This window comes from Anoplophora glabripennis, unplaced genomic scaffold (genome assembly GCF_000390285.2).
Source record: "Anoplophora glabripennis isolate ALB-LARVAE unplaced genomic scaffold, Agla_2.0 scaffold66, whole genome shotgun sequence".
NCBI classification, from domain to species: domain Eukaryota; kingdom Metazoa; phylum Arthropoda; class Insecta; order Coleoptera; family Cerambycidae; genus Anoplophora; species Anoplophora glabripennis.
This window is the reverse complement of record NW_019416742.1, coordinates 841,070-863,886: the sequence shown is the minus strand read 5'-3', so window position 1 is coordinate 863,886 and position 22,817 is coordinate 841,070. Positions and strand designations below refer to the sequence as shown.

The window sequence follows — 22,817 nt, the reverse complement described above, 5'->3', positions numbered from 1 at the left end:
TTAGGGTTGCCAGATTGCCAGCTATCGATTACCGAACACCAGTGGCGGCTCGTGCTATATGAAAATGGGTGGGCACAACTTAGTTATGTGTGTTTTGGGAGTGGGGTCACAGAAGACAGATGCACAGGCAAAACAAAAAAAAACACAACACTTGCAAAATGTGATCTGTTCATTTGTTGAAACTTGTCAATGAAATGGCAAGGCAGTTTGTTTAACCCTAGATGCAAACCTTCGCATATGGCATGGAGCTACCGCTTACAACACCAGTTCCTTGAGGTACAAGTTACCAGATGACGATGGTACCTAAACCTATTTACTAGAATTACCGAACAAATTTGTGTTCGGTTTGCCTTTCATTCCGGACACGAACAATTGAGTTAATTACCGAACAGTCCGAACGAAATCCGGACGGTTGGCAACCCTAACCTACTCTTTAAGTTGAAAAAATATGGATCTTAACTTGTTTAATACGGAAGCATGGCTTGCTAACCCTAATATTCAAGTCACAAATGGGCTCGTCTGTTGACTAATGGGTCCAAGGCAGACGAAAGCTGAGGGTCCGTTTTTGTGGCACGCGGAAAAGTATGCCATGGTCTTCCAAGCTGAGGTTTTTGCTAAACAGGATTAATGGTGAAAAGACAGAACCACCCGGGACAGCATTTGTTATCTCAGGACGTCAGAGAGACTCCCACAATTTAGTCTTGCCTTCACATGTAGCACATGTCTATTTTATAACTTTTATTAACGGCCTGCACAACGGGTCATTAGATCTGACTGTTAGGAGTAACTTCGCCATATTCCACAAAAAACAACAATTTTTTTAATATAAAGTCAATATGTTCCCCTTTTATAAACCTGTATATCTATTAGAATTCTCAATTATGGTATCTGATTTGTATATTCTATAAAAAAATAATTTCTATATTTACTGTATTTATTTTCCAGGGCACAAAATTATGGATTATTATGGAATACCTCGGGGGAGGTTCAGCATTAGATCTGATGAAAGCCGGAAATTTCGAGGAAATGCATATAGCAATTATTCTTAGGGAGGTGCTGAAAGGCCTGGATTACCTTCATAGCGAGCGTAAATTGCATAGGGACATAAAGGCCGCCAATGTATTGCTGAGTGAGATGGGAGACGTCAAACTTGCTGATTTTGGTGAGTTTATTAATTGTTGACGATAGTTAATTTTTGTGTATACTATATTGTTAATGTCAATATAGGACAGAGCCTTCATAAATGATTACACACCACGTGACCAGTGATTTTGTTTGGAACAGTAATTTTATTTCCTTCACGCTGGCAATTAAGTTTTGGTAAAATTAGAACAATAAGGTCAGAATTACAATAAAACGCAGCATTCTGTTTCACCAGCTGTGTTTGATGTAATTTTTCATGAGATTCCATTTAACCAATCAGCGCTCACATTATCTCGAGTGTAGACGTAACGGTTTGTCATTGTACATTGTAAACAAATCATTAATATTGGTGACACCAAGATGTAGGGAATTTTCGTTACCAACATCAGCCCTGTATTGTTGGTTGCCTAAGCTCGATGATCACGTGACTTGTAAACATTTATGAAGGCTCTGTATTTAAATATTCAAGTGTATATGTGCCAATGCCTTTGTGTGTCTAATAATGTAAACAATTATATTCCTCAATCATGCACTTAGATATTCCTAAAAATCTACATACTTGCAAGTCAAATTGAGTAATGGGATTCATTCATACAAGTTATTATTTAAGACCAAAATGTAGTCTCAAATTTTAGTATTTATTATTTAATGAGAATAAATGTTACCATTTTGTTCATTGCCGATTATTCTTCAGTAAAGTGACAACTATCCATTGAAATATTACCATTCATATTCATGCACACAATTTGTCATTATATTTTATTTAAAAGGACCAATTTTAAATTATGTAATAGATACATTTATCTAAAGAACGTATTTGATATTATAGCAGTGTTACCTATTTAAGACGGAAACAGCCTTACTAAAGAAGAATATTTAAAAAACTATTATTTAAATAAATTTTTATTGTCAAGACCTACTTATTTATTTTTTTGTTTCATTGGTACAGTCAAATGTATAGTGAAAAAAGATTTATTATTAAAATCATTATTAATAGCTGTTTTACTTGACAATTTATTGATCAATTAATTCATGAAGTCGCTTCATCAAGAAATTGGACAAGTGTAATGCACCAAATCTGCTGTCAGATAGCTTCATGAATTTATTCATCAAGTTCTTGACGAATTAGAGCATGTTCTAATTTTCGTCAATTTCTACGGGAAGTTCGGAAGTACCAACCCAACAGATTTCCAGCCTCAGATCAGTAATGAAGTTATGGTATTGGAATATATAAATAATTGTGTGTGCCTTCGTGTTAGTTTTGCATTGTTTTTACCGATTTGTTACTTACAAAAACTAATATTTATATAATGTGTCAGAACAGTACCGCTGTTGTATCACTACAATTATGAGTGGAAATGTGACATTTTTGAAATTTATTTGCTTCTTTGATTAATTGGTAGAACTGATTCATACGTCAAAAAGCTTGACAAAGTCTGTAGCAGTGTAAAACCACACTGTTTACCAATAAATTCGTGAATTAATTCATGAAGAACTTCGTCAATTTATTCATCAATAAATTGTCAATGTAAAACAGCTATTATTTATATAATTTTGTTTTATGTTTTTCCAAAATTACCCAAGCAACGGAAGTAATATGTAATTATTTAACAAAATATCCTTTTTAAAATATTAAAATTCTTAATTTTCTTTGATACACTTTGTATATCATTGAATATTTTTCAAAATATTTCTTAATTGTTGGAGGTAATCAGACAAATTGTTATCTAATGTAATTAATGTTGTTAATATATGCATTAGCTAGATGCAATCTATGTCTTCTCAATTTAAATTCTTCCATAGGAAGAAATCCAATGGAATAATCTTTGGAGATCGGGTCAGCAGTTCCATTTCTAATAGTAATAACTACATAATATTTCTTAATTAAGTAAATAAATTCTAACTTTTCTTCTTCTTTTTAAAATTATAAACATTCCAATTTAATAATCATTAATTAATTTGAATCCCAATAAAATGGTCTATTTATTGATTATTCAATAAACTATTTACGAAGAATGATAAAAACCCTTAATACTAATTTTGTCAGCAACAAAAAAATTCACTAAACTTAATACAAGCTCTTTTTAGGAAATGCTGATTTGTCAGATTATTGATGAGATGGAGAGACAGTCAGGGTTGATTGAAAAAAAAAAACAACAAATTTCACCTGTAAAACGTCACTTAATAAACAATTGCAGAATTCTACTAATCGTTCTGAAACAGCTGAGCAAATAGTTTACTTTAAATCTGTTGTCACAAATAAAAATTCAAAATATAGGTGAAATGTAAGAATGTTACTTTGGTTACTGCTACTCGAAGCTTAGGCCTTCAAATGGTGAAACTAGAAGCGAGCGACCTGCTATATCGCAGGTACTATGAAAGCAAGATCTGTATTGCCATTACTTTTAAATTTTTATATCCAAATACTATTAATGATCATTTTGTATTCCACAAAATAATACAGACACTAGTGATATTAAAAATATATTAAAGTAGTTTTACATAGGTTATGAAAAATAAGTAATTTATCTGTTATTGTTATTAATTTATTTTTCCATGTTGTTTTATCTAAATTGGCGAGTTTCGAACAATCATTTGTTCAAAGATTAAGTGGTAGAATACACTAATTGAAAAAAAATTGACAAGTAGGTTTTGATAATTAAAAGTTAATTTAAACCTTGAGTTATGTAATGGAGTTTTTTAATCCCTCTTAAAAAAACCTGAAGCAAATTGGACCATAATACCTTTTTTAGGGATGTTTTAATTTTAAATGTAGCTGTTCCTTATTTTATATAAAATGTTTCCATTTGGGAGTTCTAAGAAATCCTTCAACAAATTCAAAAAGTAAAACATACGGTTACTTTTGTTGTATGTTAAAGCAAATTGTTATTTGCAGGTGTTGCTGGTCAGCTGACAAACACGACGAGTAAGAGGAACACATTTGTTGGTACCCCCTTTTGGATGGCTCCCGAAGTTATAAAACAGTCTGCTTATGACTCAAAAGCAGATATCTGGAGCTTAGGAATTACTGCAATCGAATTAGCTAAAGGAGAACCCCCTAACTCTGAGCTGCATCCTATGAGAGTGTTGTTTTTAATTCCAAAAAATAATCCCCCACAGTTAACAGGAAGCTACAGTAAGCAATTTAAGGATTTTGTCGAGGCTTGTCTGAATAAAGACCCTGAGAATGTAAGTGATTGCAGTTCTTTTTAAATTTATATTTTACATTTGTTCACATACTATACAGTCTCGCCAAATGAAAATAGTGCTGGAGACTAAATCAACCCATCTGCATGCATTTTAAAGTGTTGAACACGAATCGGAAGTTAGTTTTCATGCATCAAGTCTTTATTTTTCCTATCCTCAAAAAATAAGATAAAAATTCCTGCAGTTGCACATTTTGAGATGTGAAACACATTAATGGGCCAGCAATCATTTTGGGGTTAGAAACATAATAACAAGACTTCAAAAACATTTTTGCAATGTATATTCTTTTTTTTATTAAAATATGGACCTCTTTTTGGTCCACTATCAGGATTTTTTATGTATGCTATGATAATATAGCCATAAAACTATTAACAGTGCCACATAACAGTTATGTTTTTTACATACTGACAGGCAAAAACGATTGAAACTTGTTCAAGTTGAAAGTAAAGTCATGCATTGTATTGGTGGACTATGGAAATGATTTTTCCAAGTATTCGAAGCATTTTTTATCTTTATCCAGAACTTTATCCCATTTAATATGAAGTAGAGGAAACTATCTTTTTAGGGTCAAGATTTTAACGATTTTTAGGCAATTTCTTGGGGTTAGGAAAAACCTGTGATCTGATCGTTGAATATTGACGTCAACTCATATTCACCAGGTCAAAATATATGCTAATAGATTATTCTAGTCTCCAGGATAAACCACTTTTTAAATTTGGTGTGCTTGTGTGAGAAAAAGATTGTAATTTTCTAATATAAAATAATCCCGATATTGATAAATAAAATAGGCTATCGTTTGGATACTTTTGTATGCTTTGCTACTTTAATCTATATTCTTAAAACTATTAAACTTTCAAGAAAATACAACATTTTTAACACATTTGTATACCTACTGAGCTCATAAAAGTAAAAAGCTGTGCATCAAATATTCAGGGTGATTTACAACATATCCAAAAAAAAAACATATATAAAACATATAACCTCGCACAATGTGACCGGCATGGCCGTAAAGTGTAATAAAAACAGACAAAAACTTGAAAGAATTTCGCAGGGAAAGGAATAAATGGAATTTTATAGCACCTATTTTATATAAGCAAATTCAACTGCTTTTGTCGCTATTTTTATTATTAATTAAAAAAATTAATTTGTGGTTTTAATTAATAAAATAACTTGATATACCTGATGTTACGACTGTTCAAAATTTTGTCCACCGACCTGTAAACACATTTGGGCCCGTCTTACTCAGTTTCTACGAACTAACACAAATGTTGTCCTGTTTCACCATAACACAAATGTTTCACCATAATACAATGTTGTCTTGCCTCACCATAAATTAAAACGATATCCATCAACTCTGAGTTGCTATACATGCAAGCCATTTTTTCTGACACTAACTACTAAAAAACTATTGTAAACACTATCGCAACGACGATTGTAAAATCGGATTTCAGTATTAGGAGTCGCTGACGCCACGTGGCTCTCTACGCGTATTGCGAATGACAGTAGAACTACAGTTATCCATGTTTGAAAGTAGGTACTACAACTTCAATAATTTCTTTGTCGGAAACTATAAGGATTTTACAAAAATTTTTTTTGATGATATTGACTCCATTTCTCATACCGCATCTATTCCCAAATTTTTGGATAAGTTGTGAATCACCCTGTATGACTTTATTAATGAAATACACCATTTATTTAGATCTCAGGAAACAGATCAATTTTGCTGATTATCATTTTGATATGTGGTTTTAGGACTACAGAGGAGAATGAAAAATAATAATGGCACAAGATTCTCATTAGAATGTATCTTGTAATAAAAACCAATTCAACCCTCATCATCATACAGAATGAGCATAAGTGAATCTATTTTTTGCTATTTTTTTAATAACAAGCTTTCAAATGGTGTAGTACTTGGTATCTCTGTAGTCTATCATATTTGAAATATTTGTGATTTTTCATGAAATATTAGGTTCAATATCAATAGAAATATCAAATACCAATTCATATGGCCACATACTTAATTTATAACATAAATTACAAATTAAATGTAAATAGTTTATTTCGAATATGTGGCATGTCATAATTTTACCATAATCTACCATGTTATCTGTTCTGCTTAGAAAAATTTTAATAACTTCTCATAATTGATGATATTATATATTTTATGTGATCTAAAATATCATGTAAAATTATAACTGCGAGTTTACCTTAACATTTTATAGTTTGAAATATTCATTAACAATGGGAAAATCGAAAGCTGAAGATACTACATGTGAAATGGTGACCATTGGCGTAAATTTGTCTTATCCTAAAGTTGATGGTTTCGGAAATACAGGGTGTTGAAAGTTAAAATTTTAAATCGTTTTCTTGCGATTATTCTGAAAATATGTAGGTTAGGAACTTGAAAATTTGTGAAACTATATTTTTTTAAGCGACGAATAAGATGCATGTTGTAAATTCAGCGTTGTTCATAGAGGGCGCCACTTATGACCAATTTTATCGAAAATTTAGTTAATAACTTTTTACCCTGTATGTCCAACATGAAACTTGGTTCAAAACCTGAAAGAGGAATCATTTTTCCATTAATTATGTACTCTTGTTTCATTTCAGTATCTCGATGCGTTTTCGAGAAAAATAGATTTAATGAACACTATGTTTTGATAATACGAGAAAGTAATAGCGAAACAAACTAAGTGTTTCTTCATGTTATTACAACAATTAACAATAAAACAAATGAAATCCCTAGGTAATAATGATTTAAAGTAAGTGTTTGAAGAATCCACCGTTGACACTGATACACTTTACACGTTTTCTGAGAGATCTTCGAGTTTGAAACAACATATTGGGATTGCGTCTAACTTCATTGGCAGCGATTTGTATTCTTTGCCTCAAGTCTTCATACGAACCAATAGATTCTTTGTAAACGATATCTTTCATTCGAGGCCAAATAGAAAAATCAAGAGGGTGAAGTCTGGTCTTCTGGGTGGCCAAGCAAAAATGCTTCCACGGCTTGAAGAAGTTCTACTTTATTTAAGAAGAGACGTGGTTCATGCACGACGGAACTCCTCCGTATTTTTCTCGGCCAGTGCGTGCATATTTAAATGTAGTTTTTCCAAATCGCTGGATTAGCCATGTAAGCATTTTTGCTTGTCCACCCAGAAGTTGTCCTGTAAGTTTCATACAATGTGTCTACGGATTGAGTGCACTTGGGGTGTAAATGACAAACATTTTTCGAGTTGAAATTTGAGCTTCTGGGTTTCATCTCTGCTTCGTCTTAAACTAAGAAGTTGAAAAAACTAGTCCAATTAATTAATGCATATGATGAATTTTCAAAAATTGTCAAGAGTAAAGTACTTTTGTTTTTAAAAATATCAAAAGTATTTACTTAAGAAAGTTATTGAGAATTAAAAGTAATATGACAGATTGTCAATTTTTAATTTGATCGGCCAACCTTGTTTTTTTTCTTTACTTTCAAAAAGACGGACACTCATCACATTCAACGCGAATCATTCGAGAATGGTTAGATGGTCAATTTCCTGGACGGGGGATTGGGCAAAATGGTTCAATTCCTTGGCCTCTTAGAAGTCCTGATTTAACTCTAATGGACTTTTATTTATGGGGCTAAGCAGAAAGTCTATGGGTCCCTGCTGAATAACGATTTATTTGAATTGAAACAAAGAAAAAAGATACAATTAATGCCATCCCCATTCAAGAAATCCAAAACTCCTACACAGAATTTACTATGTGAGCTGAGCGATGTGTAATGGTTGGTTGTATATTTGAATAACTAGTATATTATTTGTTTATTTATGTTTATTATATTAGTTACGTTTTTTTCTCTAATAAATAATTAGGAATTTGTACTTTGTGGCTGTGAAAAAAAAGAAAGTTGGCCTATCAAATTGAAAATTGACAAACCTTTAGTTCTCAGTAACTTTCTTAAATAAATATTTCTAATATTTTTAAAAACATAGGTACTTTACTCATGACAATTTTTGAAATTTCATCATAAAAACATCCTGTACATCAATTAATTGGACCAATAGTTTAAGACCAAGCAGAGATGATGCCCAGCAGCTCAAATTTTAACTCGAAAAATTTTTGTCATTTATACCCCACATGCACTCAATCCGTGGACACAGGTATATTGCTAGAAAAATGAAATTTATGTAATCTCCAATTTTTTTCTGTTTTAAAAAGCTTTGTAACTATGAATTTTTAAAAAATATGGACAAAATTATATATATTTTTAACTGAGTTTGAAAGTTTTTAAATGTGCCATCGAAAGGAGAATAAAGTGTTATCTCAAAATTGAATATGGTGTCCATAAAAAAAAAGAATGTTGACAGCCATCTACCAAAATCTAGAAGGTTTAGAAATATATTAATAAGTTATTCAAAAAAGAAAAATATTGCTTTCATAAAATTCCATATTTCATGTTCCAAAAAAAACATCATTCAAGAGCGCTTATCGTTGCTTTTTTCCTATGGTGAGCATCTTTCAGTAAGTCACCTTGAATATACAGCGTGTGTCGGTAGTGTGCTACCCTAAATACAAACTTTGGTAAAATTGAAATTGTACTGAATGCCACAAATAAATAAATATGGACAATACAGTTTATTACAGAATTAAGTATTTGATTATTAAAGTACTAATCACATTTTTTTGCAATAGCAATGAGTTTTAAGAATTTACACTTTAGGTAAAATATATAAGTATAAATGAAGTTCATAATTGTACTTAATCTACATTATTATTTGATTAATGAATTAGAACGGTTCTTTGCACTACCTTCTTTATTCAACTTGTTTCTGCTTATTTTTTAGAGACCTACAGCCAAAGAACTGCTCAAGTATCCATTTATTAGGAAAGCGAAGAAAAACTCTTATTTAATCGACCTCATAGATAGATATAAGAAATGGCGATGTACTCGGAATGAAGAAAGTGAAACAGAATCTGAAAACTCTGATTCGTAAGTCAAAATAATAGTAGGTATGTGTAACAGTGAGTATAAGCCACATTAATATTTCAGAGAAGAGCCTAAACAAGATAATGATTTAGACGATCCATGGATAATGACGGTAAAGGGTAACATGAAATTACCTCCAGAAGAATTACCAACTCCTAATCATAAAAATACAAATAAAGTACAAAATGGTTCAGGACCTATGTTAGCGAAATCTCCACCTAAAGATTCCAACCTCAATCATTATAGACCGGAAAAAGCAACACCAGTGAGTATACATACTCTCTTTTTCTATTATAGTTTTACTGTTGATCAGAGAAAAAAATCTCGGTGCAAATATTAACGAGTCTGAAAAAAGGTTCATTCTAAAATTAGTGAAGTGTGTACATTGTGTCGCAAACAAAAATATGGTACATAAAACTTTTGTATACAGGGTAGTCCTAAATTGTTTCCAGATATTTTCAGGATCAGTAAATAATACATTCGAGCTAAAAATTTGTGATTAAAACACAACACATTCAATTAATCATTAAAATTTATTTTGTTTCCTTCAACATTTGAAACAACAATTTTTTTCCAACGAACAACTCGGTCATCAAAGCACTTTTTAAACACATATTCTGGTATACATTTCAAGTCTTTCGTCGATTTTTTGTTTTATGGTTTCTATCAACTCGTGTTCCTTTGTGTGTCCTTGCATAAATCTAGTCTCTCTCAAACGTCTTATAACACCCAAATAATATCCTTTGTTGACTGTTTCTACATCCGGGAGGAATTATATGTAGACAACATCACGATAGTCAAAGAAAACGGTCAACATGACTTTGATTTTTGATCGACTTTGACGGGATTTTTTTTGGTTTTGGCTCAATAGAAAAGTGCTATTCCGACGCTTTTTGGCTCATTTGCATGACAGACTCGTAAACCCATGTCCCGTTACTTGTTATAATGCGTAGCATGAATGTAGAGTTCAGACTAGCTCGCTGAAGCATGTCTTCAGCAACATGTTTGTGATGCTCTTTTTGAAGAAAACTCAGATCTTTTGGAACCAGCTGTGCTGGTACACGTTTCTTACCCACAACATCAACTAATATGGTGCAAAGTGATTTATATGCCCACTCTTTCAAACTATAATGATGGGTTGCAAGCACCATTTCCTTCACTTTGTCCATATTTCCTTCAGTTGAAGACATTGAAGAACAACCAGAACGTGGAAAGTCATCAACCACTTCTCGATCATGTTTTAATACTTTGTACCATTCGTATTGTTTCCAACATTTTCACTCATTCAGCATTAGAAATTTCATTGGTGGCACATAATTTGAAGCAAACTCTTCAGTAACATTATCCATAGCATTTATAAATGTAGAGTATATATGATGAAACAAACTGAAAATTAATGTATAAAAAATTAAATTGTAAAAAATATTTGACTATTTTATATCGGTTGTCATGTTTCAAACCCAAGATAAAGGTAGATAGGCTTCATGATATCCAAATACAGTGAAAAGCGGTTGTAACGACCTTCAAGGGACCGTTTGTTTATGGTTGTTATAACCGATATACGTAATAAACAATTACATATATTTTATTTCAAATTTTTATAGAAAAAATGAGAAATTTACAATACAAGTCTTTAAGTGTGTGCATGTATTGCTTTGTGTTCAAAGATCTTGTGTGCTTCATTTTCAATGAATTGTTTTCGAATAGAGACTTTAGGCTTTTTTCGCTACTGAATATTGGTGAATACCTGACTTGTAGTTACTATTTCGATCTCTTTCGATCTTAGTTGTTATATGGTAGTTTACATCTTTTCATTCACTCATACTACACATACTACAACATTCAACTTCACTCGTGAAAAAAAGTCTTTTAATCTTTCCAAATTGTTGAAATCGTTGTGTGACACGCCACATTCTTTTGCTTGCTTGCATTAGTTAGTCCGTTTTTTAATTTCTATATTATGTGTGATTTTTCTTCTTTATTAAACACTTTTCTTTTTGACATCGTGGTAGAAAGTGGTAATTAATACATATAATAACTGTATGCGTAGATGAGTCATAATTTGTCCTAAACATACTAACTGGTGTCAAAAGTGTGGATGCCGCAGGGTGGGTGGAAGAGCGGTGCATTGGTTTAAAGCCTGGGACAGACGCTCCGTTACGCACAATAACTTGCTTGCACAAACTTAATGTACGGCAAGACTAAATCGTGATTTGACCACTAACTATTCAGTTTTGTTGCATCAATTTGCGTTCAGTTATAAAAATCAATATGGTTGATGAGCTGTTATTGTGTTATTATTGATTCTTTTTTTATCGCGTCTTTATTGGTTGAGGGATCTATCTCTTTTAACTCTTCTATTAGTATCTCATGCGCAGAATTTTTGTTTGTTTGTCCAAATACTCTTTGGATTTTACCTTTCAAAGGCATGGATTTTTCTTGTATGGGTTAATGAAATCTGTGAGGAACTCTCTCGAAATTAGTCGTAGGTCCAACATATTTTAATTCAATAATTTAAGTTGATCACTATATTACATACTAATTTTATATGTGTACAACGAATTTTACTGCTCGTTAATAACAAGAAGACTACATATAAGTTGCAAGAACTACCAGACATTACAATTTGCCGCTAGACAAGTCTGTACGAGCAGTGAAATTATCTGGCAGGTTTGATTTCACTCAAGCCCAACAATTGCCTGTACAGATTTAATAAATTTGCCAACATATCAGCACTAACGCAATGATAAATCGCACAACTTAAGTTTGCACAAGCAAGTTGATGTGCAAGACGAAGCATCTATCCCGCGCTTTAAGGCCGTATATCACTATTGGTCGTTATAACCGGTAGATTCTGTGGTAAATGTATACAGGGTGTTTCTAAAATAGGGTTCCAAACTTCTGCTGCGTTTATAACTCATTAAAATAAGCCAAAAAGTTCCTATCAACATGTGCCCTAAAATGCACCCTTAGGAAGTTATATTCCCTTAAAAGGGCTCAAACAAAACTGTTTTTTTTTCTGTTATTTATATTTATGTATGGGTCTTACATAACTTTTTACGTTAAATAACATGGGCCATTCCGTTTCTCGGCATGCAAATCATATGCGTCCCATTTAGGTTGGTGAAGGGGGTTTTTGGCCCGTAATTTTTTTTATTTCAATTTTTTTACAATTTTCTCTACAGATTTATAAAATCTTNCTTCAAAATTATGCAATAAGATCGCTACTAGCTTCTTGTTCAATTGCCCCTTATGACGTCAGACTAGTTTTTAAGTAACGCAAAAATTCATAAATGATTTCTACCACTAATTTGTCATATATTTAAAATTTGACTATACAGGCATGTTCTTTTATATAAAATCTTTGACTCAACAACAATTTGTATATGGTTTGTTTTTATAGTGGACAACCCTATTGCCTGTACAGATTTAATAAATTTGCCAACATATCAGCACTAACGCAATGATAAATCGTACAACTTAAGTTTGCGCAAGCAAGTTGATGTGCAAGACGAAGCATCTATCCCGCGCTTTAAGGCCGTATATCACTATTGGTTGTTATAACCGATAGATTCTGTGGTAAATGTATACAGGGTGTTTCTAAAATAGGGTTCCAAACTTCTACTGCGTTTATGACTCATTAAAATAATCCAAAAAGTTCCTATCAACATGTGCCCTAAAACGCAACCTTAGGAAGTTATATTCCCTTAAAAGGGCTCAAACAAAACTGTTTTTTTTCTGTTGTTGACAAAACGGTCGCAAATAAATAGAAACAAATGTATGGGTCTTACATAACTTTTTACATTAAATAACATGGGCCATTCCGTTTTTTGGCATGCAAATCATATGCGTCCCATTTAGGTTGGTGAAGGGGGTTTTCGGCCTGTAATTTTTTTTATTTCAATTTTTTTACAATTTTCTCTACAGATTTATAAAATCTTTACAATTTTACGGAAAAAATATTATCTTTGTCCAAATCGATATTTCCAATGGTTTTCGAGTAAATTGAGTTTGAAAATTTTAATCCCATTATTTTCTATTTCACATTTAGCTATTGTCTGCAGTAGTAATTAGTTCTTTAATTAGTAAGTGTAACTCTAAATTTAAATAGTCTTAGTTTATGTCCTAAATTATTTATTAAATGATCGGATCCTTCATAACTGCAATTTATTTGAAAAAAAAAAAAACAGTTTTGTTTGAGCCCTTTTAAGGGCATATAACTTCCTAAGGGTGCATTTTAGGGCACATGTTAATAGGAACTTTTTGGCTTATTTTAATGAGTTAACGCAGCAGAAGTTTGGAACTCTATTTTAGAAACACCCTGTATAAAAACGCGTCGCTAAATCCGAAATGTCATTGTAAAGGTGTCGAAGTAAACGATATTAATATGGTATTTCTATAGGTTTTAATCGGGACTTCCAAATTTCATAGTTATATCCAATATGTCATATAAATCAATGTCGTTATAACCAATTTTAGCTGTACATAGAATCAAAGGCTTCATTACTACATGTTATAAAAGATAGGGTCCAAATGTAGAGGAATTAAAGAGGTTTCAACTGAAAGGACAGAAGGGGGAAGAAAATGCTTCAGTTTAAAAAAAATATATTTTTATGTTTTTTTTGCAACTCTGTACATATATCAATAATTTTCAAATACACATTTTTCAGTCTCATTTGTTGTGTTTATTCACTTGAAATTTTGTCTAATTTCGGTTATTCTAAATGCTAGTTAGTCAGCTACATGAGACAAATTGAGATCTTAGGTAAATATAACACAATTCCTGACAACATTAATTTTCAAATGAGTCAAAGTAAGTGCTCAGATGTTTGTTCACATATTTTTACGCTTCTAGCCGTCAGAATCTAGAGGGTATTGCAATTGACACCCTTACATTTGACAAATTAGGCATTTATCGTTATTATTTATTACATGTGTTAGTTTTATTGTCCTATTATAACAATTTAAGTAGCAAATTTGACTCTTTTTGGGGTGCGTTTTTTTAGATCTAACAATATCAACCAAGCTGCCTTCTGGCCGGCACGGTCTAAGATACTCTAAAATTGTAGACAATGTCAACAATTAGACCATTTGGCAGACGATAAAGAAATGTTCTTACACTATGTTCTGAAAAATCCCTAGATTTTCTTTAAAACTTAGATAAAAGTCATTGGTTTACCCTAAAATTTTTATAAAAATAAATAATATTGGAGTTAAAGATCTATGACATTTTGCAATAAAATAAATTAAATATAAAAAATAAATTTTAATAAATTAAAATACTATACAAATAAACAATATTCCTTTTGAAATAATGTATTTGAGACTAAGCACAAGCTTGACTAAGTAGTAAAAATAAATAATTGTCCTAAGGCTTATGAGTACAATGTCAAATTATTTTGATAGAAGATTTAGGGTTTAGTGAAATTAGTACAATATCAAATAACTGTCTGAAGGACTTCGGTCAAGGCCATTTGGTTTATCCAATAAAATATGTCTATTAATATTAACAAATAAAAAAACCAATCTAAGAAGGACTTCAGAAGCTATCTTTTAATTTTTTTGAATATTTTGTTTTCTTCTTATCCTTCATTTAATTGGAAATTAGAACCATAAATGAAAAGTTTGGTTAGTTTGATGAATTAATCAAACATGCCGTGACGTCAAAATGATGTTTTCAAACTATTTTGATGAAACAAATTTAATGAAAATTTGATAATCTTTGATAGGTTTTTGGAAAATATGACCTGAGATCAAGCGGAGATTTCAAATTTTAAGGAAATGGAAATATCTAATTCTTTCATAGTATAAGTAATTGATGCAAAAACATAAAACTGATTTTAACATTGAAGATGCATTTACAATCATTTTCCAACATTTTTTAATGATATAAACTGTTTCATTTTTTGAATGATAGGATCAACCGTCCTATTCATTGATTTAACTCGATCACAGTTTTCAAAAAGTCCTCTTAAGAAAACTTAAGTTCAGTGAGTGGAGTTCATGTCAAAAATCAAATTTCGTTAATTTTAATTCAGTCGAAATAATTAAAATACATAATATTGGCTGCAGATATATTCTATTATGGTTAAGGCACACTGCAATCACTTCAAAATGATACCAAATAAGTACATAAGTTATATTTGTTTATGTTTATAGCTTCTGTGGCTTGATGTGGTTGAGGACAGGAACGGATTCAGATTTGGGAAATGATTTGTTACAGTGGACTAGATCCTTATTGAACGTGACATCAAATAATAATTTTATTAAGGAACTGATTAACTGTAATTATTTGTTTTCTAAATTTGAATCTGCGTTCAACAAGCTTGTTAGCTTGTATGTTTTTATCGCATGGAACTTCACATTTGTTTTTTAATGGTTAAGCTGATATAGCTATTGAATTATTATTTTTTTAATATTTGTTCCAAATATAAAGTATTAATATGATTTATATTTCTAAAAAGTTTAAAATTTTGTAGTATTAATAAAAATCCATTGCAAAGTTCCTAGAACTAGGAACTTTTCCCCTGCTCTGGTAATTCTGACTCCAATAACCGAGACAATCTCTGATCAAGTGTAAGATTGTGATAAAAGAAAGATCCACTAAATAGACAAACTATATTGGTTTTTGTATATTTATTTATAGTCTTCGAAATCTCAGGCAGGAGTACAATCTCCTTCTGATAATAGAAAGGAACGGGAGCGGGATAGAGACAGGGAAATAGAGAGAGAACGGGATAGAGAAAGGGAACGTGATTCAAAAGAAAGGGAAAAGAGGATATCGAGAGAATTGAGCCCTCTTGATCACCGAGGGGATAGTGACGTCGAGAAAAAATCAAATCGAAGATCAATGTCTAGGGAACATTCAAACTCAAGTGGCAAAATTGAAAGTAGGTCTCCAACTCTTTCTGGATTTATATATCCGTTAATAACAGAGGTAAAAATAGCTGATCTGTGTAATAAAACTTATAAACTGAACGTATTTGTGTATAGTTACAGAGAAAGCATCACTATAACGGTAGGGCTGCAGATAGTGCGCATAAGTCTAATGATGCCGTCGAGGAACTGAAAAATGCTTTTGAAATTGCTGAGAGGACGAGTCCTGGTATTAGTGAAATGTTTATCTGTGAACTAGTTCAGAAGCTAGTGCCATCAATTACGGATCAAAGGCTTAAAGGTGTTTTAGATAAAGTTACAAGGTAAGTAGTATTTACAAGATGTTTTAAATTTTAGTTTTATGAATTTCTATATTGAAAAAAATTGATTGAAAAATCTAGAGCTCTCCATAATTCATGAAGTACTGATTCGCTTTAATCAAAGATGTCACAAATGCTTATCACATCAATTTATTGGTAGATTTTTTTTTTAATGGATTTAAAGTGAAGATTAACCCGTCACATCACCATTCAGCTCAGCCCCATAATGACGTGTCGTGGTTAATAACTTAATTGATTTTTTGCTACTTCATCATTTTTATATTTGTATTAACACAAATTCAATATTGGTGTAAATAAAATATTCTAGTAAGGAAACCCGAAAACCAATAAGTTTATGAAATTAATTTTTAAAGTATACAATTAAATTTCTTTTAGAGTTTTCTTTTATTAGTTGCTTTCGAATAATAACTTTATTTTCATAAATTAAAAAATAAAGTAAAAACGTAAAGATAAAGTTTCTGACTGAATCTACTTTTATTACAGGGTGTTCAAACACCATAACCATCATAAGATAGATATTTTAAATTACACATACATGAATTTGACTGCAATTACTTTAACATGCGATAATTTATATCTAAGAAAATTTAAAATATACGGTGTATAACTTTGTATAAATTAATTTTTACAGATTTTTCTTATAAATTATTTTAATTAATAAAATATACAGAAACGAATCAATCTTCGAAATATTGTCCATTGTTTTCTTTTTCTATGACCATGCGCTATCTTTCATACCACAAACGGATGCCATTGCAAAAGAAACTTGTAGGCTTTGAAGTGATAAAATAATCAACGAATTTACGGATGTCATCTAGTGTTTTGGATCGGCTCTCCCTTAAAGCATGCTGCATTGACGGAAATTAATGATAATCTGATGAGGCCAAGTCTGGTGAATATGCAGTGTGCAGGAGAACTTCTCAACCCAAGTATAAGATAGTTGTCTGTGTCGCATGAGCAATATGAGGTCGGGCGTTGTCATGTAGCAATATGATTTGTAAATGGCCTTTTCTTCTCAAGTTATTTGCTCAGTGTGTTCAACTATTGGCTGTAACGTTCCGCAGTTATTTTGACCCTTCATGTCCGATCAGGTACAGAGGAGAACCTTCTTTGAGTGGATATTCTGTATCGGTACAGATGAGCTGGGCTGCCTGGGATCTACTCACAAAATTTTGCATTTAGGACTCTTATAAAAATATATTTTTCATCGCCCATCACAATTTTCCATTTATTCGTTGACCTAGGTTATGTTGAGTTAATGCATGTGATCCACCTTCTCGCTCTCTGAATTCCTCCCACTTAAACATTTGAGAATAGCTGTTTAGGAAACTCCTAGCTGAGCTACAAGTTAATTTTGCATTTGTGTTGAGTCTTCATCGAGTAGTCGTTGCAATTCTGCATCTCCAAATTTTTTAGGCTTCCGGTCACTGAGTTCAAAGCCACCAGTTTTAAAACACTTGTACCAATAAATACATGTTTCGAAGGACACAACATCAACACCAGAAAACTGCAAATAGATTCGCATGTGTTAGAAGCATTTTTTGCTTGTTGAAATTCGAATAAAATGTGCTGTTTGTCAGTTGCCATTGGAAACACTACTATCCTGCAAGGTTATGTTACTCACCCAGGTTTGTCAATCGGTGATACAAAAATTTTACATGTCAACCCTTTAAAACCACAAAATAGCACGAAATATTTCTATTTTAAGTGAAACTTTGAACTTGAAGAAATCTATCTGTAAAAATTAAGTTATACACCTGGTATATTATATAATGTGGAATCTAAACTTTTCACTTCTCTAGATTTATAATTATGACGTGGGGTGAATCTCACAAAATACCTCGCAAAATACTGTAAATACAAAATATCAGTCACATAAGTAATAATCTTTATTGAAGTAATTTTTTAACATAAATAATTAATGGTCAACTTACAAGCTGTGAACATATGTGCACCATAGACATTAAATATCAAAGACTTCACAAATGTTTACTAGCCACATGATCACCGAGCTTAGGCAACCAAGATTGCAGAGTTGGTATTGGCATCGAAAAATATGTAAATTGTGGTGTCACAAATATTAATGATTCGTTTACAATGAACAATGGTAAACCATTACGTCTATGTTCGAGATAATACGAAAACCATTACGTCTACACTCGAGATAATACAATCGCTGATTTGTTGAATAGGATCTCGAGAAAAATTTCACCACTCACAGGCGGTGAAACAGAATGTTGTGTTTTATGTAATTTTGATCTTATTGTTTTAATAATTTTTTATTTTACCATAATGTATTGCCAACCCGAAGGAAATAAAATTACAATTCCAAACAAAAATTACTGGTCATATGGCTTGTAATTATTTATGAAGGCTCTGTTAAACTAATGCAATTGAATAAGTGATTAATTACAGTAACATGAATCATGATATTATTTGTTATGTACTCATTAACATTAATTTAATTCTTAAACTCGTGTAACAATTTGGATGCTTTAATGTATTTGGGAAGTTTATTGTACTCCATTTGCCCTTTATAAAACACCAATATGGTGTAGTATAGATGCATTATTTATACCACAAATAGATTATTGGTATACAGTGAAAATTAGTTATAATGACCTTCAAGGGACCCTTTGTTTACAGTTCTTATAACCGATATATGTAATAACCAATTACCTACATATATTTTATTTCAAATTTTTATAGAAAAAATGAGAAATTTACAATACCAGTCTTTAAGTATGTTTACATGTAGTGCTTCATGTTCAAAGATCTCGTGCGCTTCATTTTCAATAATTAACGGTTTTCGAATAAAGACTATTTTATTTCTATCCTTCCAAATTGTTGAAATCGCAGTGTGAGAGCCCACATTCTTTGGCTTGCTTGCTAGTTTCTTCGTTTTCTAGTCTCTATAGTGTATATGATTTTTCTTCTTTATTAAACACTTCTCTTCAATATCATAAGTGGTAATTAATACATATAATATAACTGTAAGCGTAGATAAGTCGCAGTTTGTCTCATATGTACTAACTAATTGGTGTCAAAAGCATACATGCTGTCGGGGCGGGCGGAAGAGCGGTGCATTGGTTTTAAGGCCGTATATCTATAAATTTTATATTAAATGTATATAAAAACTCATCACTAAATCTGAAATGTCGTTGTAAATGGTGTAGTAGTAAATGATATTTCTAATATGGTATAGAGATACCATATTAAATATATATAATCCTATAGAGATAGGATTTAATTGGGACCTCTCAATTCCGTTGTTATATCCAATATGTCGTATAAAGCAATGTTGTTATAAATAATTTTTTCACTGTTTCAAAATTGAATGCAATTAATTCTTGTGAATGTTTAACAGTCAAGTTTAATGTGTAAAAAGTGCATTTAACATAAATGAAATGTTTGTATATCCATTGACTTGTAAAATTATTCTCATAAGTTAAACTGAATTATTTTATTCTTTTGTTAAAGCATGACCCATTCCTTACTAAACTCCATTTATTTCTTCATGTCTTTCTTCTGAAATTTTGTTATTTATTTTACTTGTTCTTTGTTATACTTATTGTATGTGTAATTATATGGTCTTCTTGAAAACTGTGGAATCTTAAGATTATATATTAATTTTTTTTTATCCATGCGTTTATGCTAAAATAAAAACAGTCGAATTACTGATAGGCTGTATTTTAAACTATACTCCGCGGTCGAAATTATAGAGAGTGACTAAGACATAATATAAAAACACTATTACCATAATGCGTATAAAATATAAAATGATTTTTATACGGTTCAATATTATTTATCTTTGTGCTGCTCGGTACGCACATCGATAGAATCTATAATCGTCTAGAGACCGAGTTACACTGAATGTCGATCTATATTCTATCTCTGTCTTTTGCTCTTGGCAGGGAATAGGGAAATGCTTTTTTAGTGGGTGGAAACGGACTTGATTTAATCCGCCCTGAGAAATGTCATAGCATAAGCGTAGACGAGGGGTCTAATTCCATGGCTATAATAAATTTATAAATTAAAAAAACACAATTGGGACGTTTTAAAATGCTGTAATAATTAAAATGGATCAAAGTGCCTGTTATAGCAAACCGTAAAAAACATTATATGTTATGTTTTATTATCTCTTTTCATTATTTTCTATATCTTGTTGCCTTTTACGCAGACACGCCAATGAATTTTCGTTCCCAGCATGCTTCATCGCCCTTACTAGTCCAAAAGCTAGCGATGAGTCACTCTCTATAATTTCGACCGCGGAGTATACTATCTTTCTATAATTTGGAGCTTCTTTATTTTTCATGGATATTAATAAAATATTTATAGGAATAAATATTTTATTAATTATATATATATAAAGGATTATAAGACTAATTGACAGTTTTTTTCTTTATTTTTTGGGTATTTTGCCACCTGTAAAAAAATTTTATAATTAGTGAAATAAACCATTGCGCCAAAAAGATCAGTCACGAGTTTTTTTTATGAAAATAGTTTTGTCTAACAAAAAAATCTCAAACTGAAATAAGCAGACTACAAAACACATCAATTTGACAATGTAACTAAAACGAAAAAAATTCAAAAGACGAAAAGAGATTGATTTTCGAAATGTTAATAATATTTTAAAGTGTGCGATATAAACTGATGTGTTTTGGTATTTTCTATTTGTTTCATTTTTCAGTGTGGTATTTTTTGGTTAAGCAAAACTATTTACAGAAAAATAACCCTTGACTGATTCGTTTGGCTCGAGGGTTTATCTTACTAATTTTTAAATTTTTTTCACAGGTGGCAAAGTATTAAAAAAATAAAGAAAGAATTGAATACTATGCTACAAATAAATAGTTTCGACAATATAGTAATTAACAGATTATTAAATAAGTTTTCTTTTTTCAGAGATACTTCGTAGAACTGTGGAAACCAAGAGGTTAATAGGAACTAATAGAATTTAGAAAAGGAAGTTAACAGTTGTTAGATTTAAACTAAATTTTGTCCCACATGTTACTACTTACTGATTACATGACAATATCTTATATCTCTTGAGCTTAATATATAGCACTGGTAGATCTAAGGATTTCCAAAAAGCATTTGAATTGTTCAAATTTTCAACCGCACCCTGCATGCTAACTTACTCATTCGTAATGGTTGAATTTTCAAATTTCCCTCACATTTTTTGTGAGTCATTTTAAAAACTATTAATTATTATTGCCAAGTCCTGCGGGATGTTGTATATATGTATATCTAGATTGAAGTATATTATATCTTTAAGATCATATTTTCTCTTGCAATGTATTTTTTTAGATGTGTATATACGTATTATGAATATATAATTATACTGTCTTTATTTTAATTAAAATGTTTAACGTATTGTGTCATCAGGTTCATTTCATTTCGTCGGACTATTTGCAATTAAATAAATGTCATGGTATAATTTTATAACTATAAAGGTGAAGAAAAGGTTAAAACACTTAAGTCCAAGATGAGAGAAAATAGTATTTTTATATTTTCGTGAAGAAATCAGACAATGAACGAATAGTACAAAATTTAAAGGAATATTAAAGAAAGAGTATAATGTGTATGGCATTTAATTAATTTCAAGATGCATGTTAACAAAGACTTAGTATATCTTAGGAATGATCCTGTGCTGCTGTATGTTATAAGACTTAATCACAAAAATGAGGTAAATGTTGCTTAACATGGTGAACCGATAAAAGTTAGGACTTTTTTTATTAATATTTTATGTTTCAACAACCTTTAAGTTCGTTTCTCGATTACTTGAATCAGCTGCAAATGTTTAATATTTTACGAGTAAATATCTTTATTGGAAAAAAAGGAAAATGTTGAAATAGTACAGGGTGTTCCATAATTCGACAGCCAAATTTTCTATTTGATGTTCTGAAACAAAAAATTCGTATAAACTAGGGGTCAGTTCTGTCTTCTTACAATTACAGATAATATAGTAGATGACCTGACGGTTTTACCCTCTGACTGTGTTCCTGTGGTTCGAAACGAGTGGTATGTCAACAAGACGGGACGTTACCACACAAGCCAAGTGGACGAATACATGGAAGCTGTGTGCTGTGCGCTGAAGTCTGAACTTTGTATACAGATGAAATTTTGTTCGGTTGCTCGGAAGATTTCCCACTATGCAGTTCTGTTGACCGCACATAGATAGCGTCACACTTCGACATAGTAAAACCAGTCTTAAAAATTTAATAGCCGAACTGTGTATACAGGGGGCCAAAAAAAAAGTTATGTGGAAGTGCTCTTGCAAA

At 31.3% G+C, this 22,817-nt stretch overlaps 1 protein-coding gene across 3 annotated transcripts in view; it reads left to right on the top strand.

Annotated features, from left to right (window-relative positions):
* LOC108917948 (serine/threonine-protein kinase 26) overlaps positions 1 to 21,882 on the top strand; it is a 161,354-nt gene extending 139,472 nt beyond the window's left edge. For all 3 annotated transcript variants that reach the window (XM_018724772.1, XM_018724770.2, XM_018724771.2), the window contains 7 exons: positions 946 to 1,162; positions 4,040 to 4,332; positions 9,177 to 9,322; positions 9,383 to 9,584; positions 15,966 to 16,256; positions 16,313 to 16,518; positions 21,439 to 21,882. In XM_018724772.1, coding sequence (XP_018580288.1) covers positions 946 to 1,162; positions 4,040 to 4,332; positions 9,177 to 9,322; positions 9,383 to 9,584; positions 15,966 to 16,256; positions 16,313 to 16,518; positions 21,439 to 21,451 — 1,368 coding nt within the window. In that variant the 3' untranslated portion in view covers positions 21,452 to 21,882. The remainder of the gene's footprint in view (positions 1 to 945; positions 1,163 to 4,039; positions 4,333 to 9,176; positions 9,323 to 9,382; positions 9,585 to 15,965; positions 16,257 to 16,312; positions 16,519 to 21,438) is intronic.
* The last annotated feature ends 935 nt before the right edge of the window (positions 21,883 to 22,817 follow it).